At 44.2% G+C, this 21,683-nt stretch overlaps 1 protein-coding gene and 1 long non-coding RNA gene across 3 annotated transcripts; one reads left to right on the top strand and one right to left on the bottom strand.

Annotated features, from left to right (window-relative positions):
• Nucleotides 1–210: 210 nt before the first annotated feature.
• On the bottom strand, nucleotides 211–2,587 carry LOC310672325. Of its 2 annotated transcripts, none has more exons than XR_014508517.1 (2): nucleotides 2,473–2,587; nucleotides 211–693 (listed from the first exon to the last, which is right to left on the bottom strand). It is a non-coding gene; the product is annotated as an uncharacterized lncRNA (long non-coding RNA). The 2 variants fall into 2 exon arrangements; XR_014508518.1 differs by lacking the exon at nucleotides 2,473–2,587 and adding an exon at nucleotides 1,343–1,427.
• An 831-nt stretch (nucleotides 2,588–3,418) lies between these two features.
• FGF4 (fibroblast growth factor 4) lies at nucleotides 3,419–20,988 on the top strand. The gene is made up of 3 exons (XM_083429335.1): nucleotides 3,419–3,873; nucleotides 7,771–7,874; nucleotides 15,587–20,988. Exons 1-3 carry the CDS (start codon nucleotides 3,531–3,533, stop codon nucleotides 15,761–15,763), a joined length of 624 nt encoding a protein of 207 aa, XP_083285461.1. The 5' UTR covers nucleotides 3,419–3,530; the 3' UTR covers nucleotides 15,764–20,988.
• The last annotated feature ends 695 nt before the right edge of the window (nucleotides 20,989–21,683 follow it).

Here is a 21,683-nt window from a genome sequence, read left to right as displayed (position 1 = left end):
AAATAAAATTCATCATAGCAACAGAAATAAACTGTGTTGGGATATTTTATATATATGTGCACCATTTTGTGCATGGACATTATTTGTATATTCATTTCAGGTATTTATAGACTGCGTAATATTTGGAATGTCTAAGCGGTGTACACAAAACGGCTTTTTAAAAACCTATATAAAGAATACGAACAAAATTCATAGCAGAAACAGAAATAATCTGCGTTGGGAGATTTAAATTTTTTAACTCCCATAATTTTGGGTATGGGCATATTTTGGAGAGTATTACGTAATCACCGGTACTGAATGATGAAGAAAAACAACGTAAATCTGAGGCTGAGTCGTGGCTGAGCGAGGGGTGGGAGGCGGGTCGCTTTGTGCTGGGATTTAGCGAAGGTCGGCGATTTTCGCACCTAGGTGAGCTGTCATCTGGCTCTGGGCAATTCTCTTTCTCCTCTCGCATCTGTGCTGGACCAGCGGGGAACCTCGCTGGCGTGAAAGGGAGGAAAACCTGCGGGAAGCGAGAAAGGCCTGACTCACTCACTCACACCACGCAGCGCAGCGCAGCGCAGCGGCCTGTCGTCTGCTGTCCATTCATTCGTTCGTTCATTCATTCAGAATCGTAGAGAACACTTCTGACTCTCCCACCTGTTGCTTCTGAAGGACGAGTCTAGGCTCCCTCCGGAGCCATCCTAAGATTACCTGGGAGCAAAAATACCCATTGCTTAATTAGTATAAAACGATCGATTATTATTATTACTGCATTGCAACAGTTTGCTTGACTGGTGTTGAGGCAGACAAATAAAAAAATGAATTTCTCCGAATTTACTCGTCGAAGGTGGCATGCCTCTGAATGCCAGTTGCGGGGGAATCACCAGAGGGGAGACACTTCTTGAACCCAGCTCCTGCCTACGGGCTTCCCACGGGCATCTGGGGGGCTAGATGGGCCACTGGCACGGGCTTAGCCAAGGGGTGGCAGGGGGGCAGCTGCTCCTCTCCATCAAGTAAAAGAATAGAAATACTCAACTAACTGACCAATCACGTCAGTTCTGCCCCCAGTCCTGGCTATGCCCATGGCCACTGGGCTCGTTTTATGTACTGTACTCACGAATATGCACGACCAAGGAGGATCCACTGAATTCAGCTGGGCTTACTCGCAGGCCAGGTAAAGGTGGCCTCAGGATTGCAGCCTGAGCCTCATTGAGGGCATTGTGGGCGCGCGGGGGGGGGGGGACGTACCTTCCTAGTAAACACGCCTAGGATTGCTCTAGGTACGCTGGGTTGTAGCCATCCCTTGAAACCTAAACACCTCCCCCCCCCCCCAGCTGAACATGAAAGAAAGAGCTCATACGTCTCTTGTTTCCAGTGGGACGTTAATGCTCTTTAGAATCCCGTCGACGGTGTAGACGACGCGCGAAATAATTTGTAGAGGTTAGAATGTTCGCCCTGTAAGGTAGGCCGGCATCCTGACGTCCACGCGGCTCGCATCCAAGTCACCTCCCCCATTCCAGGCTGAGGCTGGGATGCGCACTGGTGCGGTCCACAGCTCACTCTCTTAACTCTACATCTCCTGAATTATTTACCTCTCCAACCCTTATCTTGCTTCAGAGAGTCCAGGGCGGTAACTTCTACAGAGGGGGAAGGCTCGTGTATTTGTTCATTTATTAAAATCATAATATAATGGGATCACAACACAGGAAAGGCAGCCTAGTCCAAACTCTTAATCACTACTCAATGTATGATCGCAGGGCAGTATACAAAATCCGGCCTCCAAGAACGCCACGATCAAGTTTACACAATATATATATATTTATTATCAAGTCACTCCAGAATTAAAACAGTCCGGCTTGCCCACCAGAAACCAAAGGAGGTTCCTCCGGTAATGATGCTGATGGTGTTATTGCGTCGTTTTTCAAATATGCTCGAGCTCCGGTTTTGGCGGATCTTAGAATTTAGAGGCGCATAAATGGAAATATAGTAATAAAAGAATAGTTTCTCCAAATATACGTTCCTCTTCTTCTCAGCGTCTTGAGCGTCCTTCCTTGGAAGTAAAAACCCTCTGAAATTAACAGGGATCCTCTTCCAAGGAAAACGTCTTTGGGCTGGTGCTGCCAGAATAGCATATATATCTATATTCTATATATACATATAGGCAGAAAAATGACTCCAAGGAGCATATATGTAACCAGAGAACAGCTCCTCCATTGGGCTGTCAGCCTGACACTTGAAGAAGCGTCTGTGTAACCTAAAACGACCAGATACCGAAAGTATCTTTAAGATACCATTCCAATGTATCCGGGTGATCGCTCGAGAATTTGCCTCCTTGCTCTTCCAAGCTGCTAGAGCGCATTTTTGGGTTCTCAGAGTGCAAGTTTAACCCAAAGTCTGGCCTTCCTCCCCCTCGTTCCCCGCTCTCGGTTTCCCCCAGTTTAAAAGGTCCCGTTCAGATTCTCGTTTTGCCTCCACTGAGCCCTTTAATACCTTCTCTTTTGTGCGGAGAGTTTCCCTTACTAACTTTTCTCAAGTTCGGTTTTCTCAGTGCTTCCAACCTCTCCTTTCTTGCAACAACTGTTTTGGCCTTTCATGGAGCGTTTTGTTTTGTTTTTTTGGTGGTTGTTGTGTGGTTTTTTGCACACTCTAAAGCAATGTTACTTGGAAACAGCCGAAGCTTAAATTCCACAGACTTCCACAAAGTATGACATTGTTGGAAGGGAGACGGAGGCAGGCGTCTTGGGCATTCTTCTGCGCCTTTGGGGACTCGGTCGCGCTTGGCGCGCGCGCTTGGCAACCAGAAAAGGGAACCGCGGCGGAAAGTGCCCTGTTAACTCTTTTTTCAAAGGGTGTGTGTGGAATCCACTCTTTTTATTAAAAGTGGACTTTTTCCTTTTTCTTTTTTAATACTCTCTGCCCTTCTTCCTCTGCCCAGCTCCGCTTGGAAGTGGCGGATGATGATCATCTCGGGGTGATCACTTCGCGTTCCGCTCAACTCAGCTGCTGCCTCCAGCACTCGGTGGTGATGTAATAGGTGCAAGCGAGGCACATGGATCTATAAATGCCGTGGCTTGAGGGGGGTCAAGGGGCTGATGGCTGAGCAGCCGGACCAGAAGATCCCCACTCGACAGGAGCCCTCTGGGACGGAGATCAAGTTCAGAAGGAGCTGGGGCTGAGTCGATCTCCCCAACGCCCCCACCTCTCTCTCTCTCTCTCTCACTCTCTCTCCACCACGACGCTTCTGCCGGGCGCCCCCTCCCCGGGTCTTCGCCCAGCCCCTTCCCAACGTGGCTTGCTCTCCCGTGCAACCTGACCAGAGTGTCTCCAGTTCCTTGGGGGACTGAGCTGCCTGGGCTCCCTCTTTGCCACCCTCTCTCTCTCTCTCTCTCGGGCCCTCCCCCCCCCCCCCACCGCTTTCCTCCTGTGATCTCTCCAGTCCGAAGTGGGAAGCTCTCCTCTCTCTCTCTCTCTCTCTCGCTCTCTGGGCGCGCGGAGAGGGTATATTTTTAGAGCGATCGCCTCCCTGCTCGGCACCACGTGTGCTGCCCATGTTGCTCGGAATGACTGGCCCCTCTTCGGCCTGCTTGCCAGTCTTGCTCCTGGGACTGCTGTCGCCTTGGCTGGCCGGGCGCTGCATGCCCGCCTTCGCCCAGCCCCACCAGCCCCACCAGCAGCCCCAGCACAACGACACCCTGGAGTGGCGCTGGGAGACGCTCTTCTCGCGCTCCATGGCCAGGATCCCCGGGGAAAGGAGGGAGCCCAACCGCGACGGCGACTATCTGCTGGGCATCAAGAGGCTCAGGCGTCTCTATTGCAACGTCGGTATCGGCTTCCACATCCAGGTGCTGCCAGACGGCAGGATCAACGGGATCCACAACGAAAACCGGCACAGTAAGTCGCCACCTGCGCCCACCTGGCCAGAGACTGTGGCACTCTCCACGGGCGTGGGATCTGGTCGCTTTGCAAAGCCCCGCCAGCCCATTCCACAATTGCCTTCTGGGGAGTTTTGACGTTCCTTTAACTACAGGGTTAAATCTTACCACTTCGGAGCTCACCGGGCAGTTTTCTCCTGGGACCCGCTGGAGGGTGTGGGAATAATGATCATCTGATGTCATCAGTCACTCATGCTCCGGTCTGGTCTGGAGCGCTTTTTCTTGCATGCAGGGAGGTGGACTAGAGGACCCTTGGGGTCTTCTCCACCGGCTCGACAGTTCTGTAATTCTACCTAGAATCGCCCGAGCAAAGGTGCTTAGTCAAGCAATGCAAGGGAAAGGAAGGGAAAGAGCGCAGGGTCTCAGCAAAGCGGGCCTGCGCTGCTTTCGATTCCACCCAGGTGATCAAGTCCCTTAGACCCAGCCTCCCCAAAAGCAAATTGCAGATTCGGAAGCCAGCAACTTCGGAGATGCCTCCGTTAAACTGGTGGAACTAAAGGGCGTTTTGTCAGGTTTCTATAGCTAGAAAACACTTCTGTAGACGGGAGAGAAATATGTCAGGTGTGGCAATTTTACTGTGTGTTGCTTCATCGCATTGCGCATCTGCAGCAAAATGCATGCATGTGAAGATGATCGCCCCTGTTGATTTGCCATTTTCATGCTGTTTCCCTTATAAATAAGTTTATTCCTTGGGCATTTTGTGTGTTTGGTCCAAGGGAAATTGCAGTGTGTGAAGAGTCTCTTAATGGGATATGTTAGGCATTTCTACCTCCATACTCAATTTTGAAGGGGGGAAAATAGTCATATATGGCAGAAGAGTATGATCAAATTATTCCATTTTAAAAGCCATTAGTCCTCATGAATGCATAGGGAAAGTGTTTAAAATACGTAATTCAAAGTATTCTGTATCTTCTGTATAACAGCCCGATGTCATTCAGATGTTTTGGGCTACAACTGCCATCAGCCCCAGCCAGCACAGAGTTTGGGGTCGGGGGGGGGGCAACAGGTTGGGGGTGACTGCTCTATAATTTAGGCAGCTATATATTCTGTGGCTGGCTGAGTTACTCTTGCTCTAGAGTGGGATACGTGAGGACGGCAATCTAAAATGTAAAAAAAAAAAAAAGCATTCCTAAATTCTGGATTTGTAAGCTTGGTTGCATTAGGTATTTCAAATGGAGTTCAGTCTCAGAAAATACCACTTTGCTCGTCCCCAGCTCTGAGTTCAGGAACTGGTTACACAGAAATAAAAAGTTGCGTCACTCCCACTGTGAACAGAATAAACTGTCTTGAAGCAATTGTTGCATGGGCTCCTAGAAATACTACTACTGATCAAAAGGAATCAGGTGTTTTTCACTGTCCCAGCGGGAAGCCTCCTGGTTTGCAGTGAGACGCTGCTCAAATAGCACCCCCCTTCCTTTTGTAAAGAGAGTTGCAAATAGTTAATTTGGGATTCCAGATCCCACAGAAGCTCTGCCAAGAAGTTAGGGCAGTCCACTAGGAAAAGCATCTGTTAGTGACTTAACCTCATGGCCCTGTGGCTCTAATTCTAACTACGGTCCAACTGAAACAATAGGACTGGGGAGGAAGGGTTAGAGACAGCAGCATGACAAATGTTTCACATGTCCTGAAACATATTGTTACTTATTTTAACCTGGACGATGTGGGGGATCACAGCCAACCATTAAAACATGCACACACACACACACAAACTTTAACCGTATCCGAGTGCTTTTGTGGTGCTCTGCTGTCACTTAATGAATGGAAGGAGTTTAAAGGAGTTCTGTTCACTTAAGGAATGGAATTGCATAGGACTCCTAGACACACTTACCTGGGAGCAAATCCATTCATCTCAATGGGACTGACTTCTGAGCCTGCATGCATAGGGTTGCCAATGTAGACTGATAATTAGGCAGCAAACCTCATCAGGGTCAATCTACACACATGACAACTGCCACAGAGAACCACTTCAAACCAGTCCATGTGCAATGTTTAGCACATGGAACATCATTCAGTGTGGCCAACCAGAAGGGGTAGTTTGACCATGTCAACACAGTTCGTTCCTTTTCAGATATCTGGGTGATCATGGGGAAAATAATAATGGGTGGTGCATGTAGATGTATATGGGGAGAGGAAGACTAAATTGTGCCTCTGAGTAGAGACTGGCCCTAGCCTGCTGAAGCATAGTGCCTTGATAAGTGTGTGTGTGTTCAAGGCTGCAGAATGAAGCTTGGCACCCAGAGAGTGATTCCTATTGTCCAATATTATTGTGTCATTAGCTTGCATCCTTGCTAGATGCTGCCAGCTTCTAGGAGCTGAGCCTGTATCGTGTAACAGTCCTTTGCTTGCATCACCACAACTTTTCCAGTAGTTTTAATGTAAGTTACTTTGGCTCACTCAGTGAGAAAAGCATTTTTTTTCTTCTTATTAGAAGATTGATCAATAAATAGATAGATAGATTAGATAGAGGCAGTGCTTTTTTTCTGAGGGGTACTCAACAGTTTTAGTACCAGCACTTTTTTTAATGGATATGTTAAAAGTTTGGTACTTACTGTAACAACTTCATGGTGAATACCAGCACCGTTTTTCTAGAAAAAAGCACTGGATATATTATTATTTATTAAATTTGTATACAGTTCTAGATGGGATGTGGGTGGCGCTGTGGGTTAAACCACAGAGCCTAGGGCTTGCCAATCAGAAGGTTGGCGGATCTAATCCCCGTGACGGGGTGAGCTCCCTTTGCTCGGTCCCTGCTCCTGCCAACCTAGCAGTTTGAAAGCATGTCAGAGTGCAAGTAGGTAAATAGGTACCTCTCCGGCGGGAAGGTAAACGGCGTTTCCGTGCCCTCCTCTGGTTCACCAGAAGCGGCTTAGTCATGCTGGCCACATGACCCAGAAGCTGTACGCCGGCTCCCTCGGCCAATAAAGCGAGATGAGCACCGCAACCCCAGAGACGGTCATGACTGGACCTAATGGTCAGGGGTCTCTTTACCTTTATACAGTCCTATACCTGTAGATCTTAGGGCGTTCACAACTTGAAACCACAATATATAAAAAAGAAAATACATAATAAAAACAAAAACAAAGACAACACAATAATCCCCCCTTTCATAACATAATTTAAAAGGGTATATACAGTAGACATAGAATTATTAACAGTAGGGTGTCCCTCCAACCTCCATTATCACACACTGACAGACACCAAGTTGTACATACTCATGTTCCACCACACACGCAACCATAGGATAAAATCGCATCAACCTTGCTCTATACAGCTTACCACATGAGAGTCACCACCAAGTGGAGCAACTGAAAGTATATTCAACAAAGTAGCAGTAACATATAGAGCAAGCCTACATCTACCCACTAGATTGCCTTAAAGAAACCAAGCCTTTGGATCACAACTCATTAATTCTAGAGTATCCCAAAGAGATCAAAGGAATTGCTCTGAAGCTGAGCACCTTGGAGATTGCTGCCCAAAGTCATCTGTTCACAAAACACAGGATGTGCTTAGGAGTGGACTATTCCCAAACATTTACTTCTGAGTAGCTCCATTGATGACATCAGAAAATGGATTCAGAATTGTATCATTGCTGCTAAATCAGTATAGCATCCTCTTATCCTTTCCCAGAGGGACATCTATGTTAGTCTCTTGGAGCAAAAACAACAGTGACTGGTGGCATCCTAAAGACTAATATATTTATGATGGCATAAGCTTTCATGGACTATGGTCTATTTCATCAGATGTATGAAGTGTTATTCTCAGCTGCTGGTATTTGTGATTTAAGAGAACAGCAATGGCTTACACTCAGATATATATCTCTTAGCTGGCTCCCTATGCATTTTTCCCCTTCTTACAGGTTTGCTTGAAATCTCTCCTGTGGAAAGAGGAGTGGTGAGCCTCTTTGGTGTTAAAAGTGGACTCTTTGTAGCCATGAACAGTAAAGGCAAACTCTATGGAGCTGTAAGTAGTCATGAACGTGCTCAACTATGTGTCTTTCACCCCCTTTTGAAAGTGTTGATGTGTTGTTTTGATGTATAATGGAGTGCTCCTGAGTCTTGACCCTCTCAAAATATATTAACATGGAAACCAATGAGAGATACCCAGCTAAGTAATGCTCAGGGCAGAGTAGTCTATTGATTTTAGTGGTTCTGCTCTAAGCAATACTAACATCGAAGATCAAAAAATGATTCCACCCCCCTTTTATTTGATGAGCAACACTTTAAACTGCAGGAAAATCAGCATAGCAATATTTGAACCAATGCATATTTTAATAGTCAGGTTAGGTTACTGAGCAAGTCCCAGTGGCAGCTGTTCAGTTATCTTCAATGTGGTCTATGGCAGAGAACTAGAAGTGCTTGGGTACCTCCCTTGCCACTGGAATCTTAATGTGCAAGCTTAATGTGCAAAAAATTAAAATAAAAAATACAAGCACCTGGTTATCTTGTTTGGCAAGTTAAAGGGCAATACAAAAAGCTTCAATCTGGTAATATAAGGATTTACACATATTTGTTTTTACGAGGCAATAAAAAATAAATTCCAAACTGTGTTCCAGGGACACATTTGCGTGGTGCTATTGCACAAATATGTTTAAATAAAATAAAATAAAGATGCAACCCTACATACAGTACGCTTATCTGGGAGCAGTGCAGGTCCGAGAGTCTGCCACAGGGACAAAGCAGCAGTAAGGAGAGAGGGCTGTGCTTGCTGTGTCTCGACATCATCTGATGCTCTGGCCTTCCCCCTTTTCAATTAGCCTCTGCTGGAGGCTGCATTGAGTGTGACTGCACCAGTCATTCTGATGCAGAGGTCCAGTAGAATTATCTGCCCTCTGAGAAAGCCTGTGTAGGGCAGCGACATGTCATTGGACACCAGTTCCATGGAGAGCCACAAGCTCCCCAAAGCTACTTGATTTAGAGCACCCAAAACATCACAAAATAGTGAGCAAGCTTTTGAGTTCTCCGGAGTTTTTCTTCAACCTGGGTATTAAGTAAAATGAGCTCGGAGAAGGAAACATGGGAGAAAGAGCTGGATATGATGTTGGGGTCCCAAAGCCTGCCACTTTTAGTAGTCTTAAGATGGAGTGCCAGAAGATTTTGGGATGGGGAACTTGTCGGACTCTGAACTCCCATCAGCCCCAGCCAGCATGGCAAATGGTCAAGGGTGATGGGAGTTGGAATTCAACAGCATCAGGAGGGCCACAGGCTCCCCATCCCTGCTTTAGATAGTCTCAAGGAGCTCCCAGGTCGAAGTTGGTTGCGGAATTGGTGCTGCTCATCCACACTGGTATTTGCAGGGTCTGCTGAACATTGTCATCATCAAATTGCTGGCATTTTAATCTGCGTTCCCCCTTACTTCAGAAAATCCAACATGGAAAAACAACTCTGTGTGTGTGTGTGTGTGTGATGGTTACTGGTGGTATGGAAGCTTATGCGTGCATTTCCCCTCCAACAGGTACATTGTCACATGTGTAGTGATGTTTCTGTGGCCTCTAATGCTACATTCTTACTTCCATTTCTTCCTCATTGAGGAAGCCATTTAGTTTTCAGTGGCCCAAAGGATAGGACCATGCCAGCAATTGCTGGATGCTGAATTCACATTTCAACAATCTAGTTAGGAAGAGCTGCTCTCTCAAGATCTCCATCCAAGACATTACCTTGCTGTTGGTAATGTAGCACATACATCATGCTATAATGATAATAATATTGATTGCAATGATATTAATAATAATTCTTCAGAATGCTTGAGCAGTCAACATTATTCAAGCAAGCAAGCAAGCAAACAAAGAAACAAACAATCGGAAACGGATATTCTACAACCATCCCTTGACAGCACAAGCCTTCAATTTGTCTATCATGACACATGATAACTAAGTCAGGTAACATTTGCTCTTGTGCACTAAGTGGCAATTTTTGGTGCACATTCACAGGTATAGAAATACCTGTGTGCATGCCCAGTATTGAAGATAGCTATGGATATATTGCATTATGGTCAACCCACTAATTTGGATGGCAAGCAGTGGAATAGCAATGAAGATCTATGACTGGAAAAATGGGAATGTGTTGAAGCTAACCAAATACACAGAAAGAACAATTGGATCTGAATGATCCAGTTGGAGTCTGGAAGCAATCCCAATCTGGAAGCACCAAGCACCATTAATTCGCTAAGTCCTGGCAAAGTTCAAAAGAACTTTCCTCTTGCACAAGGAGCTGCTGAAACTAAGAAGCAAGAAGTGCTGCTTCCCATATTTTGAAAATATAAAATCTAGCAATGACTCAGACCTATCTCCAGCACAGATTCAGTCCCTTGTAAGGTGAAGTTTGGTTTCCAATTTTAATTTAAAAAGAACATGTATTGGAGTTATCTAAAGCGGGGAAAACACATTGTGCTGCAATCTGATGAGCAATTGCAACATTTGCTTATCGGCCATTGTTTGAAAAAGGGACAAAGCAAATCAGTAAATGATATTCAGACTTCAGATAAACAAATATTCATCTGATCTTCTGGAGAAGGATTTAGTTGTTTGTATCTGCATTTTTACCAAAAAAAAAAATTCTTTTACAAAAAAACCACAAATAAACCATACATAATCTTGAGAACAAATAGCCAAAGGCATTTCATTTCTTGAGGCCCACTTGGTTACTAAAAATAATACAAGTCTTGTTTATGGTCATTTCCAGCTGTCCTTCTCTTGTGGCCTCGCTGTTTGTCTAAGCTCGTGTGAGCAACGGGATCACTTTTGCATTGACTTGTCCTAAAGGGAGCTATGGATGCAAAAGGCTCAAGGCTTTCATTGCAAAAGTCTTTAACCTTGGACTTCTTCTCACTTTGGGAGATATAATTGAGTGTGACACTTCCTTTGGTTTTCTGCGTCTATAGAGATTTGTCACCAATTATCTTTTCCCTTCTGCAGTATTATAGCATTTTGTGTGTTTGAGCAAAGGCTGCATCCTTTGCTCTACATCTCAGAAAAAGCCCTTAGAGCAGCTCTGCAGCAGCAGCGGCTCAAAGGCCCTTCTATTCCTTCTAGCAAAGGGCTCCAAGGCAGGAACCCCTTTCCACTGTTGCTCCCCAGCAGCTAGTATTCAGTGGGTTACTGATTCCAGAAATTCCTTATAGCCATCATGGCTTGTGACTATTGATAGCCTGGTCTTCCATGAATGTCTCATTCTCCTTGAAAAGCAATCTAAACCAGTGGCCATGATCAGCACGTCTTTGCGCTACTACATTGACATATAAGAACATTTGAGTATAAAATGTCCAAACCACGGTCCACAACACCTTAGTTCCAGTTGGAGAAAATAGTTTGTGGATTACTGTGGTCCACAAGGGCCTTGAGATGCCACACTTGCATTTACGTAGCGTATTGAGTGATGGCATATGTCGTCTTTGGGTTGTAGTATCAAAGTCTACATGCAGAGAAGATGCAGGTCAGTGGAGACTTGGAATAGTGCAAGATCTTTTCTTGCAGTGTCTCTGAGAAAAAGCCAAAGCCGTGGGCTTGTAATGTATCTAGCTGTGATGTTGCTATTTGCAACATTTGCAAAAGTCAAGATCAGCTCAAAATTAGCAAAGTGGAGGGGAGAACTAGTGAACTTAATGTGAAGGCTCAGAAGGTCTGTGTTCCAGTGACCAGGAATCTTGATTTCCCAGAAGATGGGGCAAAATCAAAAAATGGACAAGGCTTAAAATTGTGTACCTGTCAGTAACTCTGTCTAGCTTCCTGTTTTACTGTATCTTCCCATTAGATTTAGTCGTTTTCCTCATCGGTGTGCTGTTCTGAACTTCAACTCTTTGCAATTTGTTTGGCGGATTCCCATCAGTTTCAGAAAATCTGTTTCTAATAAACCAACAGTTCTGACTTTGACCCTTGGATGGTGATCAGCATTCTATCATGGAGATACATGGGTGTTTTCCCCCTCCCCCCTCCCCTCCAGGGCTGGCTATTCCATATATGTTTTTTAACCTGGGAAAACGCCATTCTCTTTCACTCCCCACCCAAGATAGTGCATCGATACAATAAAGATTGCACTGTGGAATGTGGTAGTGCAGGTATCATTGGGGCACCTATCAGATTTTGCCTGCGATATGTATGGAGATGATCCCCACAACTCTTTCCCTATGCCATTTTGTAACTTTGAAACGCCCTATTTCAGCAAGCCACAAAGCAGCTTTATATAGGAAGAATGCTGGGAACACAAGTAAAACTCTCCCTACCCCTCTCCCACCCTTGCCTCTTTATACAACCCTTTTAGCTTACTCCTCCGGGGCTGAGAATTCTCCCTCTCTAGTACTAGAGTGCATAGCTCCCCTGATAAAAATCTCCCTTCGAGTCCAATCTCCCTTCTTCGAAACATCCTTAATGTAATGGAAAGATGTCTCCCTCCCACTTCATTTTTAAGGCAGCTGCCTGAGGATTTTCCATGCATGTACAGATCCTAGAGGGTTTACAGTTGCAAGTGTAAGAGGAGACTTTTCCCTGCAGTTGAGTGCATGCACCCACATGCTTCAAACAGCCAATTCATTTCATTTAGTGTGTGCGTGTGTAGCATTCAGCTATGCACTACTCAGAGTAGACCCATTTAAATTAGTAGACCTAACTTAATCATGTTTTGTAATTTCAATGCGTCACTCAGAGTAAATCTTAGTTGACTTTGACCCATAGATTGCTGAGATGAGGCTGGAGGTTTAACTGGCCAAACAGTCCAGTCAGAGAGCAGATTCTGTGGTGGAATCACTGTTGGGGTAGATATCCCTGGAATCATTATTGCGGTGGATTTCTGAGGTGGATACGGAGATCTACCCCCAATGTGGGTCAGAACCTAGCGGAGGCTATTTGCAGTTTGTACCGTGTTGCTGGATGGAGACTTGCTACTGGAAAGCATTATGTACTAGCAGCTGAAAGAGCATGCCAGTATCCTTAACTGCAGGCGGACTTGATGCTGTGTTTGTGCACCAAGCACAGATGAATCATTTTGTAAACCCGTATGAAGCATACAGGTAGGAATGCAGGCACCTGAAGATATCCAGGTGCTGAGTCCCAGTGGTGGTGGTTTGTGTGAGCAGATATGTAAGAAGCATTTCCAGGGGGAGGGAGAAGGTATACATTGCAGTCACAGGGGTGGGCAGCTTCTGCCAACACTGTATTACCAATGCTAGTGCTTTGTTAAGGCCAAGAGGACCAGAAATGGATCTCCTAGGCCTGGAGTGCCACCAATAAGAAACTGGAAAGTTTGGAGACAATGTAGATTTTTATTTTGCTGCTTCTGACCATTTCAAATAACCAGCATGAAGTGAGATGCTGGGCTGTGCAACAAACAAAAGATTCAGTACAGCCTACATTTTGGCACATTGGGAAATTGCCCAATTTGATCTCAAACGCTTTGGAGGCTGCCCAGTTTAGCTTGGGTCTGAATTTGAATTCCTATTCAGAAAAAAAATGAAGTGTCAGGCCTCTCCCATTAAGGGGATTTATAAAAATGGCTGTAGCCTTTCCCATTTGACAAAATTGGGTGAAAGCTTCATGCACCGTGTGTCTTCCTAAATGAATAAAGCCTTGCAGAAAAAATGGTCTAGAGGATTGTTTTGTTGTTGTTCTGGACACCTTTACTTTTTGTTTTTAATGGAACTGTCCATATATCTTCTCTATATTTGTTGGCAGAATTGGGTAAAATTTGCAGGCAAGGTTATAATAATTTAATAATAATTTATTATTTCTATCCCCAGCCACTCTGGGAGGCTTCCAACAGAACCTTAAAAACAGAATAAAACTTCAAACATGAAAAACTTCCCTAAACAGGACTGCCTTCAGATGTCTTCTAAAAGTTGGATAGTTGTTTATTTCCTTGACATCTGGTGGGAGGGCGTTCCATAGGGTGAGCGCCACTACCGAGAAGGCCCTCTGCCTGGTTGCACCTTATAGTGGGGTAGGAGAACTGGGGGGTGGATCCCCTTTTATTTTGTGGGCAATTTGCGTAAAAGTGATGTATGTTATTCAGTGCTCTCATATAAGAAACCTGCTAAATTACAGGCTAGCAGGTCTGGGGTGCATGTGCTAGGTGCATTTAAAAATTGTTGTTTTTTTAAGGGGGAGGGAGAGGAGTGAACCTGTTTCCCTTCCTGTGGTTTTGTAGGCCATGAGATTAGTATGAAAATAGAGGTGCATAGAGGTGCCACCAGGAAAGTAAGATGTAACATTTCAGAAGGATGAGTGCTGGGGCTACAGAGTTACAAGGAATGGGAAGACAAACAGCTTCACGTCTGCATTCTTTTTAGTCGGCACCAAAGATCTCAGAAATACACTTCACAACAGATTTGACAGGCATGGATTGTGGACTGTGCGTCTCTCCCAGGCCACACCCCTCACTTCCCCTGCTCTGTGTTCTCCTTTAGAGCTTTTCCCGGCTGGAATGTTCCCTTAAACTGTGATAATGTGATGGAGGGTGTGTGTATGTGTGTGTGTGCATGCATGCGAAATCCTCTGGTTTTTGTGTGGTTGCAATGTAGCCTAATGTTGCTCCATCCACTTTTGCCTATGAGCACACCAACCACTGGCATGCAGCATTCAGATGAGAATCCACAGCAGACCTACAGCATATGCCATCCCTGTGCATGAATTTAGGTACCCTCTCTTATCCTGTTTTCTTTGATCTATCATGTGGGTGAATATGCCATTAGGGCAGGCTGCTCGTGAGTGGCTTGTGGATCTCAGAGGATTGAGTCTGATTGAATGTGTCCAAGACACATCAATAAAATCTCCATGTGGAAGTGCTCCTAATCTAGGCATGGATTATTTGTGTCCATTCATAAATCTGTTCTGTCCAATTTCCTTGCCAATCTGCATATGTTTTTAAAACTCCTTTAAAACACTGCATTGTTAAAAGTATTTCCCCCTCAGTATCTACAATTTTTATACATATTTCATTTGAAAAATACATATTTTCTGTATTACAACCTAAAATACACATTTCATTTGCATATTGGTACTTCTTTTTTCCCCTTCTTTTTCTTGACCCCAGAATTGTATTGCAAACTTCAGAAAAATGCAGAAACCACAGAGCCCCTATCCTGTAATGTTTAAAAATGGTGATGGGATAAAATTCTTGTGCAGACCTCCAAGCGTGATTCAAAGCCTGTGGGGTTTTTTTTAATAAAAAAATCATGGTCTCTGTCTCAAAAGGGCAATTTGAAGCCTCAGTTGTACAGCATGATACACTTGAAAAGAAAACTAGAAAAAAGTCAGCTGCTGAGGTGTATCGTCCCTGCACCTGTTCTACAAAACAAACAAATCTTTTCTACATCTAAGTCCCTGTTCTGCAAGAAAGAGCTTGTGGTCTCTGTGGCTCACAGGAAATATTAATGAACGCAAAACGGAGCATCAAATACCACTTGTGTGAAGTTAACTTTCTGTCTGCTGTGCAGCTATGAGAAGGCACAAGAGTCCTCCCCCCCCCCTAAAAGTTGGCAACCTCTAAATTCTCCTGTCAAATACTTTGAGAAATATATTATTCTTGAAAAGTGGTATAGAGATGTACTAAGAGAAATATAATAGCATATTTATTTAATTTTGTAGACCGCTTTGTTTTTCAGCAGAAATCTCTGACTTCTGATCGCTAACAGAAAACTTCCATCGTTCTCTCTCCCTCCCTCCCTCTACCCCCAAATTCTCATTTCAGAACCATTTCAATGATGAGTGCAAATTCAAAGAGATTCTGCTGCCCAACAACTACAACGCCTATGAATCCCAGATTTACCCGGGGATGTACATAGCCCTGAGCAAAAACGGACGAACAAAGAAAGGCAACAAAGTCTCTCCCACCATGACAGTGACACATTTTCTTCCTAGGATCTGAGCGCTTGTCCCTTCAGACTTAACCTCAGGGAAGTGGGGAGGAGGCGAGAGACCCGAGAGGCGGAGGAGGGGAAACCTATGGTGCACTTTTCTTTTAAGAGTTTTATGCAAGAGTAGATGTAAGATATTTAAATTATTTAATTCTGTATATATTGCCAGAAAGTTATTTATAGTTCTGATTTTTAAAAAAGAAATTCCTTTAAAAAAAAAAGACAAAAAAAGCATAAAACAAAATCCTCCGACTTAAGCTATTCATTGCACAATGCAACGACAGAGGACTCTTTTGCATTGTGGCTTATTTTACTTTGTTTTGGGTAAGTTATCACAGGTGTGCTGCTATTATGTGTTGTTGTTTTTTAAAATGTGAAATCTGATTCCTATATTTACAATGTTTTGCACTGTTCTCTGTGTTGTACAGTGTTGGCTAGTGAACATGATTTTTTTGTTTTGTTTTGTTCTTTTAAAGAAACCAATGATAACTGCCAGGTAAGGTCTTTAGTCTTTGAAGAATGAGTGGGCAAAACCTCCCTCTTCTTCTGATGCCAGCTTGTTGCAAGCAATGCACAATGTCTGACCTCCTTTTGTGCAGCATTGCTGTTTCATTGAAATGGTATCAGTTTACTTCTGGTGCAGAAAGTGCAGTGTTGAAGTACCACCCTGAAAAGCTGTTTTTAGATCTGCTGCTGCTGAACTCTGAACTTCCCTGCAGTCAATCTCTTCGGAGCCCCTGAGATGCGATTCGCCAAGTAATATGGGCGAATGACTCTTTTGAACTAACATGGAGGCTGCTCAGCAGCAGTGCTTGGTGAATTGTGCCCTTAGCAGACAACTCTTAAACATGTAGAATCAATTTCCAGGAATATTATTCTATTTTAACTTTAAAAACAAACACAAAAAACTGGACAAAAGCAAACCTTTTGACCCATCAGTAACTGTGTACTCGCTTTCTTCCCCCCATCAAGGTTCACACTGTGTGAAACCAGTAGGCCACAATTAATTAGTAACATTTAATTTAAATGTGATAACTCTATTCCTCTTCTCTGCCAAATGCGTAATTCTGGCAATGTCTGAAGAGCATGTCATCAAAAAAGCTCTCTCTCTCTCTCTCTCTCTCTCTCTCTCTCTGATATGGCCAGATGACTGAAGTTTCTCTACATCCTTATTGATGTATTGATGTATTGTTCCTCTACTTCCTTATTGATGTATTGTTTTTAATGCAATATTTAGAAGGAGAAAATGTGCTGCTGCCTTTAAGGCTGCAATCCATAACCCACTACAATATGTCTAAGTTACCTTAGAGCACACTGCTGTAACAGAAACTGGCTTTGATGCTCTGGTTGGTAGCTGTGCTTGCTGCAAAGTGATCACCTGAGTGATTGCCAGAGATTCACGAGGGCAGTCCCTCGCTGGGAAAGGGCCTGTTAGTGGTATGCTTTGGAGATGAGTCATTCCAGTGATCGCCGGCACTGCTAGCAGCTAGAGATACAGCTCTCCTACTTTCTGGCATAGCAATAACCGATTATCCTGGACCTCCATAATTTTGTGAGAAAGCCTTGCTCATGGATGGCAGCTTTCAGAAGCCAGGATCACAGGGCTGCTTCTGGGGAGGCCAAAATCTGCTGAGTGTACAGTCAGGGTATGGCAGCTGAAGGGCTCTGGGATATGGTGGAAGCCTTGCTGCACTAGCAGGACCTGGATTATGTCTTTGCTCCTGGACCAATCTGGTGCAAATGCATGAATATGCTGGCACACCTCTACGCTGGCATATCTGTTTTGCAGGTGCATCAAGATGTGGGAAGGGAAATGGGTGGGGCAGAACAGATGCAGATGTAGAGCCAAACTGCCTCCAATGACAGTGCAGCTTTGCACCAGCTGTAGAGTGGGCATAAGGAAAATCCCATACTGAGGATGAAAAGGAGAGAGAGAAAACTACCCCCCCCTCTCTCTTGCCCCTGGCATGATGGAGTAAAGGATATGGTGCATTGCTCCAGCATCAGTGCTCCCACAGCATCAATGGACTATAGGACTGCTCTGCCTGTTTGTTACATAGGCTTATCCCTATGCAGTTGACCTACTGTGATGTAAATGGCTTATGGGTTGCAGCCTTAGGATTTCATTCCCTGACATAACTGATTCATGTCTACCTCACTCATTCTTGAAGCCAGTTTCCTAACACAGTCTGCATGGAAGGTGCATACATTTCTCTCTCTCATACCCCCCCCTCCCTGTTCATTCAGTGTTGTAATTCCCCTGTGGGAGGGGGCCTCCAAAATCCCCCACTCCCTATGTAGCCAGAAGTATTCCAGATAGTGCTGGTTGCATCCAATTTGAGCCTTGTCACGTTTGCGCTATCTTTACCCAGTGATTTACTTTTAGTAAGGATAATCATGGTGAAAATATTTGCAGACAGCTGTCAGGCTGCAGCACTATATGGCCATCCAGTAACCCTATATTTTTCCTTATATATTTTGTGAATGTAAACCATGTCTTTAAAGCAAAGAATGAGCAGGCAGGTTTAAGAATGATGGCAGGGGGATGGAGAGGCGGAGAAAAGGAAAGTCTAAAACTTCTACTAAGTTTTGAGCTGATTGGCTGTCTTTTTTAAATAGAAGTGAAACTTTGAAAGCAATATACAAAGTTCTTGGAAACAACAGCTAGGAAGCCTTAGCAATAGCTCACACGGTTCTGACTTGAGAGCTGCAGCCCCAGCAAATTGAGGGTTATGATGAGGCATAATTCTAGTTGCTGCAGAAGAGCAATATCACAAATACAATATTATGCTGCTGTTACTGCAGGCAGCCTTGCTGCCACAGAGATTTAGGATGAGAGTGGGCAAGCTGATGCCCTCAATCACTTTGTCTAGATAGGGCTGCTTTAGACCACAATCTGGAAACTATTCCCATTACTTCAGTGGGGTTTCTTTTGAGTATATATGCAAATGTCTTTAATCTATAGCCTAACAGTAGCTTTCTACGGCTTCAGATAGAGGTCTATCCCATCATCTGCTATTCAATCCTTGTAACTGGAAAAAGTCAGGGATTGAACTTGGAACCTTCTGTATGCAAGGCAAGGGATGATCCTGGCCCACCAAGTCTCAAGGGTGGATCAAAATGGCTGAGCTTGAGCCATTGTCCCCTTTTCAGGTGGCAAATCAGGTGTGGCCATTTTGGGGGAATTTGGGGGGATTTTTCAGTTTGAGACATTTGTGTTTGGGGCGGGGGAGGCTGCTGTCTTCCCGTTTCTTTTGTAACTTTGAAAATCTGCTGGGAGGGAGGGGTGGTGGCAGCCAGAGCCCAGATTTTGTCTTTAAGGTAGCCAAGTTTTGTTACCTGGTGAAATTCGTGGGGAAGGGCTGTAGTTTAACATTCAAACATTTGCTTTGCATGCATAAGGTTCCAGGTTCAGTCCCTGAGATTTCCATGCAGGGCTGGAAACAGCTCCTGTCTGAAACTCTGGAGAGCTGTTGCCATTCAGAGCAGGCATCCTGAGCTAGATAGGCCTTCTTAGCAGGAGAAGATAAGGCAGCTTTCTAGCCAGCTTGTTTAAATGCTGGTCAGTATCAAACCATGTCTGATAAACTTGACTTGCTGACTACTTGTAGTAAGCTAACCTAGTTCAGACACTGCAGGGCATTCAGCTTAGTTTAAAAGTGAAAGTGAAAGCTCCTCCTGTTCTGCTGATAGCCAGAGAAAGCAGAGCTGGGAGCCTTCAAGCCTGGGGCTCATATAAGCTCATGCCTGGGCACGTAACAGTAAACTGTAACTGGTGCCATGGACAGAGCCAAGAGGGGCAGCTGTCCCCCCCCCATCAATAAAAATCAATAAAATTACATAGCAAACTGAGGTTCTCCCCCACCCAAAAGATCCTAGCTACAATCATGGTGCTACATTAAAAAAAAACCACCACCACCTTATGTCCTGGAGTCATGTGTGTATCATCAAAATACCAAGGCTGCAGAAATTCATCTTTCATTTCATTTTCTTTTCTTTTCTTTTTAACATTCCTGTATATTACTAGAGTTACACATACATGAACCATACTGTGCTTATGAATGACTTGCATAGATACTGTAATTAATGGATGATCTTGAAGAATAAAGCTACTCATAGGTATTGTTGGAAGCTAATTCAGAATTTGGGGAGTATGGAAGATGAACTTCCCTGGTCTGAAACACACACACCCCAATTATAAGGTGAGGCCAGACCCCTCCAAAGTTGGGTCTGGCACAATGTGGGGTTGCCCCATCCCCATTGCTAGCCAGTTCTCTCTCAAAACCATTTACCCTCTCCGGTTCCTCTCAAAACAACCTTACCCTTGAGAAAAGGGAAGGGGTAACCACAGTTGCAACGGGCAATTTTATGTTTTGGACTTAATGCACTTGCATTAAGTGTGTGTTACTTTGCTCCAGAAATGTGGTAAGTCAGCCCTACTGTGTTTGGAAGCAAAAGATTAGTTTCCCATTTCCTATTTTCCCCCGGGGATAACTTGGAAATAACCAAAGGGGCTTCCCCAAGCATTATTTGAGAAAGCTGGGACAAAACCAGCTGATTCTAAACAGAGCCAATGGGAGTATTCCACCAGTGCGATCAGAATATAGCTGGACCAGGGTTTCTTTAAACATAGGATGGGAAACCTGTGGCTCTCTTGATGTTGTTGGACCACACTTTCCATCATCTCTGGCCATTTTCCATGCCGGCTGGGGCTGAAAGGAGTCTGACAAAACCTGGAAGACCACAGATTCTCCCATTCTCCAAACCATCTTGCTTCTGTTTATTTTATCCTAAGTGAAATAAGCTCTTGGCATCATGGGATGCTAAAGTGTTTCTGTGCAGTCTGAGGTATTTCTGTATCCTTCCTCTCTCTCTCTCTCTCTTCTCCTCTTTTCCTCTCACATCTGGGTATTTGCATTTGTAACAATCATGACTACTATCTGGAAGCTCAAGTATTTTTGTTTCCAAAGTCAAAGCAACTGGAAGCATTGGCTTTTCCTAAACCCATTGGGTGCAGACAGTTCTCCTTCAGTGTTCCTTTTGACTTCCTTTCAGTGCTCAGCTGACAGCCTCACCCTTGGTGTACTCAGAGGTAGTTTATATTGTAGTGTTCAGATAATGTTGTAAAACTTTGATATCAATGTTACATGGTACAAGCTTTCACCATTTACCAGATCTGTCTGTAGTTTTATACAGGTGTTGTTTAATATTGTGGTGTATGTGCTGTGCACATTTAAATGCATAATAAATAGATAAATGTTTACAACGAGCATGGTGCACTGGCTGAAATTATTTCAAATGCCAGGTAGAAAACAAAAGTACTATATCCCTCCTTTTTTTAAGTATAATAAAATGACTGCTTCACTTACAGCACAAGTTGAAGCATTTTTTTTATGCAGAATCAAGTCCTGCTGCATCCATTTGGACTTGCTCCCCAATCCTAAACATGCTTACTGAGGATCACGTTCTGTTGAACATAGTGTGGCTTTCTTTGGAGTAAGCATGCGTAGGCTCGGGTTACTAATCATTTATTAAGTGACTAAGAGTGCAGGCCTATGCTTCCTTACACAGAAATAAGTTCCACTCTGTTCAATGGAAGTTTACTTCCTGATAAGTGTGTCCCTTTACCAGGAATGGCTGCAATTACACTCCCCAATAGTGCAATCTTATGCTTGCCTATTCAGCACTAAGTCCTCTTGGCTTGGTTTGCACATCAGACTAAACCATTGTTCAAAAACAATCTGTGGTTTAATGTGAACATCCTGCATGCTGGTGCATGCTAATGATAAGTTATTGCTCCATTCCACTCCCAGTCTTGCTGTGGCACCAGGAAACCAGTCGGAGTTCTGCTTGTCCTGATATATGCCCAAGCCCAAGTTTTGACCCACAAGCAGTAACCAAGGATTGTTCTTTGCTTACTGCTCATGGTTT

Source organism: Podarcis tiliguerta (assembly GCF_965153285.1).
Source record: "Podarcis tiliguerta genome assembly, chromosome: 1".
NCBI lineage: Eukaryota > Metazoa > Chordata > Lepidosauria > Squamata > Lacertidae > Podarcis > Podarcis tiliguerta.
Note: the sequence above shows the minus strand (reverse complement) of the source record. Positions and strands in the feature narration are given on the sequence as shown.

What these genes read in the sequence shown, in the direction of transcription:
- FGF4 (XM_083429335.1), top strand. Translation starts at nt 3,531, where the DNA reads ATGTTGCTCGGAATGACTGGCCCCTCTTCGGCCTGCTTGCCAGTCTTG. An exon ending in CCACAACGAAAACCGGCACA is followed by an intron (nt 3,874 to 7,770) that starts GTAAGTCGCCAC and finishes CCCTTCTTACAG; the next exon opens with GTTTGCTTGAAATCTCTCCT. An exon ending in AAGGCAAACTCTATGGAGCT is followed by an intron (nt 7,875 to 15,586) that starts GTAAGTAGTCAT and finishes TTCTCATTTCAG; the next exon opens with AACCATTTCAATGATGAGTG.